The 13,854-nt window shown below is 42.2% G+C and overlaps 1 protein-coding gene across 9 annotated transcripts in view; it reads right to left on the reverse strand.

Annotated features, from left to right (window-relative positions):
• Positions 1–10,584: 10,584 nt before the first annotated feature.
• Positions 10,585–13,854, reverse strand: part of senp6a (SUMO specific peptidase 6a) — a 151,901-nt gene continuing 148,631 nt past the window's right edge. For all 9 annotated transcript variants that reach the window (XM_067989195.1, XM_067989194.1, XM_067989197.1 and 6 more), the window contains one exon: positions 10,585–13,060. In XM_067989195.1, coding sequence (XP_067845296.1) covers positions 12,893–13,060 — 168 coding nt within the window. In that variant the 3' untranslated portion in view covers positions 10,585–12,892. The remainder of the gene's footprint in view (positions 13,061–13,854) is intronic.

The raw sequence follows: 13,854 nt of genomic DNA on the forward strand, positions 1-13,854 counted from the left end.
ACCTGTACCTCCTCCAGGTGTGATAGGAATCCACCTGTACTTCCTCCATGTGTGATAGGAATCCACCTGTACCTCCTCCATGTGTGATAGGAATCCACCTGTACTTCCTCCATGTGTGATAGGAATCCACCTGTACTTCCTCCATGTGTGATAGGAATCCACCTGTACCTCCTCCATGTGTGATAGGAATCCACCTGTACTTCCTCCATGTGTGATAGGAATCCACCTGTACTTCCTCCATGTGAGATAGGAATCCACCTGCACCTCCTCCATGTGTGATAGGATTCCACCTGCACCTCCTCCATATGTGATAGGAATCCACCTGTACCACCTCCATGTGTGATAGGAATCCACCTGCACCTCCTCCATGTGTGATAGGAATCCACCTGTACTTCCTCCATGTGTGATAGGAATCCACCTGTACTTCCTCCATGTGTGATAGGAATCCACCTGTACTTCCTCCATGTGTGATAGGAATCCACCTGTACCTCCTCCATGTGTGATAGGAATCCACCTGTACCTCCTCCATGTGTGATAGGAATCCACCTGCACCTCCTCCATGTGTGATAGGAATCCACCTGTACCACCTCCATGTGTGATAGGAATCCACCTGTACCTCCTCCATGTGTGATAGGAATCCACCTGCACCTCCTCCATGTGTGATAGGAATCCACCTGCACCTTCTCCATGTGTGATAGGAATCCACCTGCACCTCCTCCATGTGTGATAGGAATCCACCTGCACCTCCTCCATATGTGATAGGAATCCACCTGCACCTCCTCCATGTGAGATAGGAATCCACCTGTACCTCCTCCATATGTGATAGGAATCCACCTGCACCTCCTCCATGTGAGATAGGAATCCACCTGCACCTCCTCCATGTGAGATAGGAATCCACCTGTACCTCCTCCATATGTGATAGGAATCCACCTGCACCTCCTCCATATGTGATAGGAATCCACCTGCACCTCCTCCATGTGAGATAGGAATCCACCTGTACCTCCTCCATATGTGATAGGAATCCACCTGCACCTCCTCCATGTGAGATAGGAATCCACCTGCACCTCCTCCATGTGAGATAGGAATCCACCTGTACCTCCTCCATGTGTGATAGGAATCCACCTGTACTTCCTCCATGTGTGATAGGAATCCACCTGCACCTCCTCCATGTGAGATAGGAATCCACCTGTACTTCCTCCATGTGTGATAGGAATCCACCTGTACCTCCTCCATGTGTGATAGGAATCCACCTGTACTTCCTCCATGTGTGATAGGAATCCACCTGTACTTCCTCCATGTGTGATAGGAATCCACCTGTACTTCCTCCATGTGTGATAGGAATCCACCTGCACCTCCTCCATATGTGATAGGAATCCACCTGTACTTCCTCCATGTGTGATAGGAATCCACCTGTACCTCCTCCATATGTGATAGGAATCCACCTGTACTTCCTCCATATGTGATAGGAATCCACCTGTACCTCCTCCATATGTGATAGGAATCCACCTGTACTTCCTCCATGTGTGATAGGAATCCACCTGTACTTCCTCCATGTGTGATAGGAATCCACCTGCACCTCCTCCATATGTGATAGGAATCCACCTGTACTTCCTCCATGTGTGATAGGAATCCACCTGTACTTCCTCCATGTGTGATAGGAATCCACCTGTACCTCCTCCATATGTGATAGGAATCCACCTGTACCTCCTCCATGTGTGATAGGAATCCACCTGTACATCCTCCATGTGTGATAGGAATCCACCTGTACTTCCTCCATGTGTGATAGGAATCCACCTGTACCACCTCCATGTGTGATAGGAATCCACCTGTACCTCCTCCATGTGTGATAGGAATCCACCTGTACCTCCTCCAGGTGTGATAGGAATCCACCTGTACTTCCTCCATGTGTGATAGGAATCCACCTGTACCTCCTCCATGTGTGATAGGAATCCACCTGTACCTCCTCCATGTGTGATAGGAATCCACCTGTACTTCCTCCATGTGTGATAGGAATCCACCTGTACTTCCTCCATGTGTGATAGGAATCCACCTGTACTTCCTCCATGTGTGATAGGAATCCACCTGTACTTCCTCCATGTGTGATAGGAATCCACCTGTACTTCCTCCATGTGTGATAGGAATCCACCTGTACTTCCTCCATGTGTGATAGGAATCCACCTGTACTTCCTCCATGTGTGATAGGAATCCACCTGTACCTCCTCCATGTGTGATAGGAATCCACCTGTACTTCCTGTCTCACATGGAGGAAGTACGGGTGGATGACTGTCTCACGTGGAAGTAGGCTTTGGATGCCCGGACAATGCTGCCTACGTTTTTTTCAGATAAAAAGAAAAAGATGGGAATGTTGGAATTCTGAAATTTAAAAAAATACTGGAAATACACAGCAGGTCTGTAAATATCTGTAATTAGAAGAGATGGGTTAGCAAGAGAGATGTAGATACTTCATAAAAATTGGGACGTGGGAGATAAATAAACCAGGAAGAAAACAAGAGGTAAATGTAACAAGTCAAGTATTCGAATGGCAAACTCTTCTCAGATGCTGAGGTTTTTGAGGTCATTGAGAAAGATATTAGGTACAGAAGGTATAGGGTTTTTTTTATATCTTGACTCCGCCACTGAAACCAGGAGAAAGGGCCCAGACACAGATTAATAGAATCGACCAACACAGAGTGATTTGAAGAGATAACAACAGAAAAAAAAGTCACATCTTTATCCATTTAAGGGCCGCTGACAGAGACCCAGCCCTGATCTGATTGAATGGTAGAGCAGGCTCGAGGGGCCAAATGGCCTCCTCCTGCTCCTATTTCTTATGTTCTTATGTTCACTGAAATGTCATGCCAGAGTTGACAAACGGTCCCTGCTTAAACCAGATGGAAAGAAACTGTCCAAGCTAGACATGGGCAGGTCCAGGGGCAGAGGTAGATTATACTACTCCAGCCAAGTTCCTGTACTCACAAAGGTACATTGGTTATCTAGTTATCACAGAATACAAACACAATATTCAGTTCCTTGCTAGTGAACCAATAAGTAGTGAAAGGCCATCACATCGGCTGTAACAGCGCAGATTTGCAACTACACTGCATTGATACTATTGTTCATTCTATTTTTGGATGTAATTGTCATGCCCTTGTATTTATCTTAACTTGATCTCAGTACCCTAATTAGCTGTATTTCCTAATAAATATTATCAGGGGTCTGTAAAAGCTAAGACTACCATACTTGTGACATTTCAATTTGCAGGGCAGTGAGCCCATCAGCCTGAACATGAACAATAGTCACTATCTCGTTTCTAACAGTCTTGGTCTGTCTCCTGCAGAATCTACAGTCAATTTGAGGGTTTCTCATTTGATGAGGTGGTTGGCCCAATATCTGTAGAAACAGAAGCTCCCTGTTAGCAGCACTTGCCCACAAAGGAAGGATTTGAAAAAATAACAGGCATTAAGTACATTAAGAACTTCCATTTATATGGCACTTTATCATGTCATAAGAACAGGAGTCGGTCATTCAGCTCCTCAAGCCTGTTCAGTCATTCAATTGAAAAGCAATTTTCCTTCTGGATCATCTTAATATAATTTTTTTTTAAAGTGAATTTTATGGCTTCAGAAAACAATTTCCAAAAGTCAATTAATTGTGTTTTTATAAAATTTGTAAGTTTTGTTTGTACTTGTGTAAAATAGACTGGCTGATCTCTTTTGGTGATGCTTACGGGTTGTTGGGCACAGTTATGTTCAGCTGCAACAATGAAGCTGTGATTAACCTGGCCTGTCCCTTTCGGACCACCACACAGGTTCTCCCTGTATGGATACTCCCTTAGGCCAATTGTTGAAGCAAGTTTCTGTAGATTGGCAGCTGCTTGTAAATCCGCAGCTCCTGCCCTTTGGGAGAGGCCAGGTTATCGAGGTCAGAAAAAAAACAGCAGGAAATAATTGGCTTTCTCGCTCTCTTTGTGAATATGTTTGGCATTTTGAAGTGTGGTATTTAAAATGTGACAGACATACACTATATATGTGTATATATTTATATATATATATATATATATAGATAGATAGATAGATTAAATTAGGTGTGTAATGACTTATGTTAAATACTAACACATCTCTTTACTCTAAATAAACCATTAATCGCCAGTCAAACTTATTACTTAACTTTAATAAACTAGCTTGGACTCCCAAAAGAAACATAGTTAACATAGACTGGCTTTGTGGGGAAGCATCTCATGAATGGGATACAACATTTCCAGTGAGAAATTTCTGCTGGAATTAACAAACCAGCTCCGCAGTCATTGTGGAAATATTAATGTATAAAAAAGTTTTTCTTCTCAAATTTTCATTTAATATAAATTTTGTTACAGTATTAACAATCTCAAAATCTTATAATCAATCAATAACAAATGCTGCCATTCCAGGAATGAGTCTTCCTGTGACTGATGTAAGTTAAATTTGGAAACAGATTGAAGTTTTAATGTTGCAAGGGCCAAGGAGAGGCTTTGAACTAGTGAAAGTTGAGCCACCCAATATTTGTTGATTGCGTATAATAAATCAGCTGACCAGGCCCTAAGCTCTGGAATTCTCTCCCCAAATCTCTCCACCTCTCTCTCCTCCTTTAAGATGCTCCTTAAAACCTACCTTTATGACCCAGCTTTTGGTCATCTGACCTAATATCTGTCTGATATCACTCCTGTGAAGTGCGTGGGATGTTTTACTATGTTAAAGGCGCTATATAAATGCAAGTTGCTGTTGTTGACTTCTGAACTAGGGAAGTGGAGCTTGCCAGCTTGGTTTGACTGTCGACGGCTCAGTCCTGCCTCAGTGTTTCATTCCAGTTATCATAGTAGATACAGCACAGAAGGAGGCCATTCGGCCCATTGTGCCTGTGCCAGCTCTTTGGTAGAGCTACCCAATTAGTCCCATTCCCCTGCTCTTTCCCCATAGCACTATAAATGTTTTCCCTTCAAGTATTTATCCAATCCTCTTTTGAAAGTTACGATTGAATCTGCTTCCACCTTTTTGCCGATGACCTTAAATCTGTGTCCTCTGGTTACCGGCACTTCTGCCACGGGAAACAGTTTCCCCTTATCTACTCTATCAAAACCGTTCATGATTTTGAACACCTCATTCAAATTTCCTCTTAACCTTCTGACTTGCTGAGCTTCTCCAGCATTTTCTGTTTTTATCTCCTCTTAACCTTCTCTGCTCTAAAGAGAATAACCCCAGCTTCTCCACGTAACTGAAGTCCTTCATCCCTGGTACCATTCTAGTAAATCTCTTCTGCACCCTCGCTAAGGCCTGACATCCTTCCTAAAGTGTGGTTCCCAGAATTGAACACAATACTCCAGCTGAGGCCTAACCAGTGTTTTGTAAAGGTTTAGCATAACTTCCTTGCTTCTGTACTCTATGTCTTTATTAATAAAGCCAAGGATCCCATATGCTTTTTTAACTGCCTTCTCAACTTGTCCTGTCACCTTCAAAGATTTGTGTACATACACCCCCAGGTCTCTCTGTTCCTGCACCCCCTTTAAAATTGTACCATTTAATTTATATTGCCTCTCCTCGTTCTTCCTACCAAAATGTATCACTTCATACTTCTCTGCGTTAAATTTCATCTGCCATGTGGTCTGCCCATTTCACCAGTCTGTCTATGTCCTCCTGAAGTCTGTTACTATCCTCCACATTGTTTACTACATTTCTGAGTTTCGTGTCATCTGCAAACTTGGAAATTATACCCTCTATACCCAAGTCCAGGTCATTAATATATATTAAATAGAGCAGTGGTCCTAACATTGACCCCTGGAGAACACCACTATATAATTCCATCCGGTCTGAAAAACAACCGTTCATCACTATTCTCTGCTTTCTGTCTCTGAGACAATTTTGTATCCACGCTGCTAATGTCCCTTTAACCCCATAGTCTTTAATTTTGTTAACAAGCCTATTATGTGGTATTTAATCAAACAGCTTTTGAAAGTCCATATACACATCAAACGCACTACCCTCATCAACCCTCTCCGTTACTTCATCCAAGAACTCAATCAAATTAGTCAAACATGATTTGCTTTTAACAAATCTGTGCTGACTTTCATTTATTAGCCCATACTTTTCCAAGTGTCAATTAATTTTGTCCCGGATTATTGTCTCTAAAAGTTTCGCCACTACTGATGTTAAGCTGACTGGCCTGTAATTGCTGAGTTTATCCCTCTCCCCTTTTTTGAACAGGGGTGTAACATTACAATCCTCCAGTCCCCTGGCACCACCCCCATATCTAAGAAGGATTGGAAGACTGTGGTCAGAGCCTCCCCAATTTCAACCCTTCCTTCCCTCAGTAACATAGGATGCATTTCATCTGGACTGGATGTCTTTTCTACTTTGAGTACTGCCAACCTTTTAAGTACCTCCTGTTTATTTTTATCCATCCAATATCGCTACTACCTCCTCCTTTACTGCTATATTGTCAGCATCCTTTTGTCTAGTGAAGACTGATGTGAAGTATTCATTTTGTACCTCAGCCAAACCCTCTGCCTTCACAAGAAGATCTCCTTTTCTGTCCCTAATTGGCCCCACCCCTCCTTTGACTACCCTTTTACTATTTATATGTTTATGAGAGAGTTTTGGGCTCCCTTTTGTTAGCTGCTAATGTATTCTCATACTCTCTCCTTGCCCCTCTTTCCCTTTTTTAGATCTCCTCTGTACTTTCTGTATTCAGCTTGGTTCTCTACTGTATTATGAACCTACATTTGTCATAAGCCTCCTTTTTTTGTTTCATTTTAATCTCTATATCTTTAGTCATCCAGGGAGCTCTAGTTTTGGATGCCCTTCCTTTCCACCTCGTGGGAATGTATCTACTCTGTACCTGAACCACCCCTTCCTTGAAGGCCTCCCATTGTTCATTTACTGTTTTGCCTATCAATATTTGATTCCAATCCACCTGGGCAAAATCCCTGTTTAATCCAATGAAATTAACTCTCCTCCACTTAAGTATTTTTATGCTTGAGTGTTCTTTGTCCTTTTCCATAACTATTCTAAGCCTGATGATGTTATGTTCACTGTCCCCCAAATGCACCCCCACTGAAACATGCTCCGGTTGCCCCACTTTGTTCCTCAGAACTAGATCCAGCACTGCTTCCTTCCTCATTCGGCTGGAAACACACTGATCAAAAAAGTTCTCTTGTATTGATTTCAGGAATTCCTCCCCCTCTTTGCCCTTCACACTGTTACTATCCCAGTCTATGTTGGGATAATTGAAGTCTCCCATTATCACTACTCTATAGTTCTTGCATCTTTCTGTAATTTGCCTGCAAATTTGCTTCTCAAACTCCTTCCCACTATTTGGTGGCCTATAATATACACCCAGTAGTGTTATAGATCCTCTATTGCTCCTTAATTCTAACCAAATAGATTCTGCCATTGGCCCCTCAATTTCATCATCCCTTTCCAGTGCGATAATAATTTCTTTGATCAATACTGCCACCCCTCCCCCTCCTTTCTTTCCTTACCTATCTTTCCTGAATACCTTGTAGTCAGGAATATTAAGTTCCCAATCCGCCTCTTCTTTGAGCCAGGTCTCTGTTATTGCCACTGTATCATAGTCCTATGTGGCGACTTGTACCTGAAGCTCACCAACCTTATTTACTATGCTACGTGTGTATACGCACAAGCACTCCAAACGCATCTTAGACTGCGTCACACTTGCCCCATCTGATCCATCCTATTTCTGAACTATTCTTTACTCTAATGCTATTTGTCTCTCTCAGTCCTCTATGCATCTTGTTTCTCATCCTGGTGCCCATTATCTATGCTTTTTACATCGATTGTCCTGCACTGGATTGTGATCAGAATTGGGAACCCTGGCTGATATTTCTCCTCCCTTGCCCAATGTCACTGAGGCTAATGTATATCCCCACTGCCATTCTGACTAAGAGCAAGTATCTCAGGTGAGATGGGCATAGGGGCAGCAACAGAGAGGGGATGGAACATGGGACAGGACGTGGGACTTTCCTGCTCTCTAGCTCAATTCCACAATGGTCAGCGTTTTTACTAACCAAAGTAAGTGCAAGACTATAGTGTGAAGGAGACAAACATCAGAATATAAAAGATGTAGTGAGTGAAATTGGATGACCTCAGTGATTTCTTGGTCTATTTTTGATCGCCTAATGAGGTCAGAGAGGAATTTCCAAGATTTTTCCCCTTAAATTGGCCTGGGTTTTATCCGTTTTTTCACCTCTCCCTGGAGATCATATGGTTTCAGGCAGGGAGGAGAGTGCGTATATTGTGATGCACAAGGTATCACAATCGACAGGGACAGGTTGCATGAACCAGTAAGTCTTTTCTTGTCTGTCATTGTTTGTATGAACTATGCAGCTCCATTTCACCCATTTGCACAAAGAATAACAAACGTGACAATGGGCATAAAGCACTTGGATAAAGTAATAATAAGCATTAGAGATTAAGCTCAAATTGAGAAGTGATAAGAGCATAAGGAAAGTGGGAGAAATGTTTGGGGGACAGATAAGGTGGCATAGAGGATGTGTATTCAGCAAATACCACCATAATTTAATTCTGGGAAACAAGTAACATAGCTTATGGTTGAACTGGAGATCATTCCTGTCTACAGCAGTGCCACTATTATGAGGTACATTCACAAGTCATTGGGGGCACACCTAGCAACATAATTTCCTGTTTAACATAGGGAGAAAAGAAAAAAATATCCACGTTACAGGATTAGTTAGGTACCTCTAGGGTTGTGAAAACTACATCTTATCCAAATGTAGTTTTCTATTACATTTAATGTTATCCAATCATTGCCATTATGATCTTTCTGTTCAGTATTTTCATAGCCCACATGACTAGAAAAAGCCCATTCATTTGCTCAGCAGATTAACCTTTACCATATCTGTTAGATTACCTAATTTGCGGGGTCTTTCATTCAAATGTAAACAACCTCAACATTCTGCAGGAGAAAGCTTAGGTTAACAAGAAAAACCATTGAGGATACAGCTCCTTCGACATTTTTGATGTAACTGGGGGTGAAATTCGCTATGAATCGATTTCACACTACTAACGAAAACTAATTTCACCCCCACAGTCAGAGACACCACCCATGTGGGTTTTTTCCCTACTGTACCTCCCCTAAACTGATGTATCAGTCCTTTTCTCCAGTGTAGACAAAAATTAGGAAAATAACATTATGGTGTGAAATTATTTACAGAGCGGGACTATAGGGTTAGATGGCAGGAATTTTGGGATGAGGAGAATGCTTCCAACTGAAGAACAAGGATGAGCCTAGGGCACATAATCCAGCTTTCTTCATTCAAAGATACTCCACATAACACAGGAAACTTACTGAGTTGTACCCAGGAAGAGGCCCTAAAAGCATTACATGCATCCAGGACCAACCTGCAAAAATACAGATCATTCATTAGCTGACAAACAATGCTTAATAAATTTGTTCCAACTAGCACCTTTACAGGTGCTCGCCAGTAACCTTCTTGAGGCTAGCCCATGAAGTAATTGTTGATCTACTTGAATGATCTTCAGTCCTACTTGGAAAGTTTTCTTCCTGCTAGGTCGTGAAAATGCAGAATAAATTCAACCAGTCGTTGTCTCGAGACATCCTTCTAGTTGGGATATATCAATATAGGGCGGGAAAGTGGAGTTGAGGTTAATGATCAGCCATGATCTTATTGAATGGCGGAGCAGCCTCTCAAGGCCGGATGACACACACTGCTCCTATTTCTTATGTTCTTATAAGAGTTGACATTGTGCAGCCAGTATAATGTATTTGAATTCACAAAATGAAAGCTCAGTACCAACTCAAAATTATGAGCTTAAAGGCCAAAGGGACAGAAGCTTTTTTCTACAAAGTTCCAATTCTACTATGAGCACAAATTATAGAGAGATGGAGCACTTCTGACACCAAAAGCCACTGTTTGCTGAACCAGGATAATTGAATGAGCTGCACATTAGCAATTGGCAGTGTGTGGCGACAGCTATCTAGATATGTACTGCTTGATGTTGATCCAACCTAAAAATCGAACAGTACAGGCTAACTGTTCAGCTGTGCCACCTACACTGATGCTGGAATGCAGAGACATACTTCCATAACACCTCTACGGGAGCCCCTCATCCGGTCAGGAGGGCAGCTGCTACTGTCACCAAGGACAGCAACAGAAGCTGTAACTCCAAGAGAATACCTGGGCTCAGTGCCAACACCAGAGCAAATTGGTGGTCTGTCCTCAAAACCCAATAACGGGGAGAGCTCCACTGGAGGTTCAATGAGTAAATGCGTGCTGTACTGACAGAATAATTCCCAGTTTCATCTCTGATCTGTGCTGATTTACCTGATCTCATCTTTTGGAATGATAGGGGAGCAATCTTACATCAGAAAAAGGACTTGCGTATGTGTCTCGAGAAAGTGCCTACCCACGGAATGGAAAAGGAAATTTAGCAGGCAATGCACAAAGTCAAAAATATCAAAAAGGGGATCTACGTCCACAGGGATGTTGGCTTTTTATCAACCTGGCTTACTCGAAGTTATGTAGAAACATTGGAACAAAGAAAAGAAACTCACTGAACTATTAACAAACATTTTAATCCACAATAGGAAAAATATTATTTTGCTCCTATGTAGTCAGTTTTCCAAATTTACTGAAGGGAAAGCATGTAAATATTACTGCAGTATTAAGTGACTAATGTTGCAGCTTGCCTTAAGTGACTGCTGTAACAACACGACGTTTTGTGTCCTCCAATTTTCTCACTGTCTCCTGAAGGTGGCAAATTATGCTGCAGTATGTTCCCAAGGGTGGCTCTGACCCTCCAATACCTGGCCCAAGTGGTCAGTCTTCATCTGTGAGCCTGGACTGTCACCAGACTATTGAACCTTGGGGACATCACGCTTGACCTGACTCCAGGCACATTTCCACGAGGATTACTGGGCAGGCATAAGGAACGCTAACTTTGGCTGACTGTTTTCCCCCCCCTCCCTATAGCCTATGGGTGCGGAGGCCAAAGGTAACAGACTAAGATCTCCCAACTTAGACCAGCCACGCCACAGTCCATGGATACAGCATTCAGTTGACTGCTATTTAAGGAATTATTTCTCAATTCCGCATCAACCTTTGTTTTTAAAAAGGAACCTCAAAGTTGAATGCGCAAGGTTAAAATAAAGGACAATTTAAATCAAAAACATGTCAAGTAGCATCTAACAGAATTGGGTCTGTGCAAATAGCTCAATGCTTCAACCAGCTCCATTCCCTTATTTCAGTGCCACTCTTGCAGCTTAAATAGTGTATTTGTGAGGCATCTCTGGTTGTAGCAGCAGAAAGGTGAAATATAATTAAAGCAGAGACATGTTCCATAAATCATTATACACATTACAGCTTAAAAACAGATTTACAGAAAATAGCACACACAAACTTGTTTTTATGACGGCAATTACTGATGTACAGATGCGCATAAATATTCTGAGGTATTGTTGCAGAGGAGCAAGAAAAGCCACAATATATTCAGTCAAGTTCCGAATATGGGTTAGATTAAACAAACCTCCAAATACGGTCAGCTTTAATGTAATGAACTCTAAAAAAGACAAAGTGGACAGTTTCTGCAGTAAGTGGGACTGAAGTAATGGTATCGAGGGCATCCAGACTTGGTTTCAGTGGATATGGTTTTAGTCATCATCAATTCCATGGGACACTTCAGGATTTGCCAATCCTTCATCACTGAACTCTTAAAAGGGAGGATGCTAAGTACAATCTGATTTAATTGCAAATTAATAATCAACACATTGTGGATGTGTAATTTTACACCAATTACCCAAGAGATACAGTTTTTTCTTTTGAAGGCACTTGCTTGCTTTAACTTTGTACCTTCTCCCCACCCTTCCCCGCACCCCACCACTTACCAATTTTCTCCCCTCCCACCCTCTCTGGAAAAAGCCGGGTCCTTGCTGGGGTACGGTACCACAGGCACCTCATTTAAGTGGGCTTTTATTTTCACAGGAGCCTCGACTCTGAAAACAGAGGTCGGGTACAGTTCAGGTGTTGAGAGAACTCACTGTGCAACCATGTTAAGTGCTCTCACAGAATGGCTGATGACATGCAACCTCTTGTGCTTCTATTTAAAAACTGGCTCAAATTTATTCAATGAGCCCTGCAGTTCAGGAAGGTTTAATGCCCAGTATGCAAATTAGCTGAGCTCAGGCTACAGATTGGCCTCAGCATCCTTGGGTTAAAGAGGAAGAAATGAGCTAGGATACCTTACTCCTCAGTGATCTATGTTGGAAGTATGCATATACAGACATCTGGTAAGAACAGGATTGGGTGCTCTCTGTGGAGGGTTAGGCTGCCAACATACAGTGTCATGGGTCATGAACAATGGCCACTTTGACATGGTACTGGACAACACCTTGGAACCATACCCCAGCAAGGAGGGAATTCATTCATGCGAAGAGGGGAGGAAAATGTATAGAGAAAGTCGGCAAGAAAAAAAATTTAAGAAATTTGCCCAGTCCATTTAATACTACAATAACTTTTAATCATACTTGTAAGTAGCTATCCAACTACCTTTAACAAAAATACATACCAAAATGCTTACTAACCCAAACAGTGAAAATTGATAATCACAAATGCTGCAAAATCTGTTTATGAACATATGTACAATTTGTTATATTTATAACAGTACATGAACATTCATTTGGGTGCCTGTAAAATGAAGAACGTGTGCATCAAACAATGTTCTAAAAGATCAATAGCACACTGGGTATTTATCCATCTGTGGAAACCTACACTAGAACAAATCCAAGTCATTTCTGTGTTAGTGCAACAGTAGCCTGTAACCGAAAACGGCATCTCCCGTCAGAGTCTGTCTTGGTTGGGCACTGCTCATGAAGGTGCCTCTGTTGTTCTGAGCTCCTGCCCTTTCTTCCCTTTGCTTTGTGTCTCGCACAGTTTGAGAATTACATTGCGTATTTCTTCTCGTTTCTTTTTAACTTGCTGCTGAGGAAACCAATCCATCAAGTTCATGGGCAGCTCAAAATTCGGAATCGGATTCTGTGGATGGCACGGTGCAACAAACATTAAATCAATCAACAGTAAAGCACACAGGAGAGGGAAGAGACAGCACTCTGCTGCAAATTGGATTTTTATGTTAATATCGGCTAATGCTTTTCAGCTACTCTCTATCCAATGTTGGCTGGTGCCTAACAACAACAACTTGCATTTATACAACGCCTTTAACATAGTAAAACGTCCCAAGGTGCTTCACAGGAGTGTAATCAGACAACATTTGACATAAGGAGATATCAGGACTGGTGACCAAAAACTTGGTCAAAGAGGTAGGTTTTAAGGAGCATATTAAAAGAGGAGGGAGTGGTAGAGAGGGTTAGGAAGGGAATTCCAGAGCTTAAGGGCTGGGCAGCTGAAGGCACGGCCGGCAATGGTGGAGCGAAGAAAAGCGGGGATGTGCAAGAGGCAAGAATTGGAGGAGCGCAATTTACTGACGAGACAGAGCTAGATGGGAAAGTAAGCTATGAGGACACAGAGTCTGCAAAGGGATATAGACAGATTAAATGAGAGGGCAAGAAGATGGCAGTATAATGTGGGGAAATGTGAGGTTATTCACTTTGGTAGGAAGAATAGAAAAACAGAATATTTTTTAAATGGTGAGAAACTATTAAATGTTGGTGTCCAGAGAGACTTGGGTGTCCTGGCACAAGAAACACAAAAAAAGTTAGCATGCAGGTACAGCAAGCAATTAGGAAAGCAAATGGCATGTTGGCCTTTATTGCAAGGGGGTTGGAGTACAAGAGTAAGGAAGTCTTATTACAATTGTACAGGGTTTTGAT

This window comes from Heptranchias perlo, chromosome 8 (genome assembly GCF_035084215.1).
Source record: "Heptranchias perlo isolate sHepPer1 chromosome 8, sHepPer1.hap1, whole genome shotgun sequence".
Lineage (NCBI taxonomy): Eukaryota > Metazoa > Chordata > Chondrichthyes > Hexanchiformes > Hexanchidae > Heptranchias > Heptranchias perlo.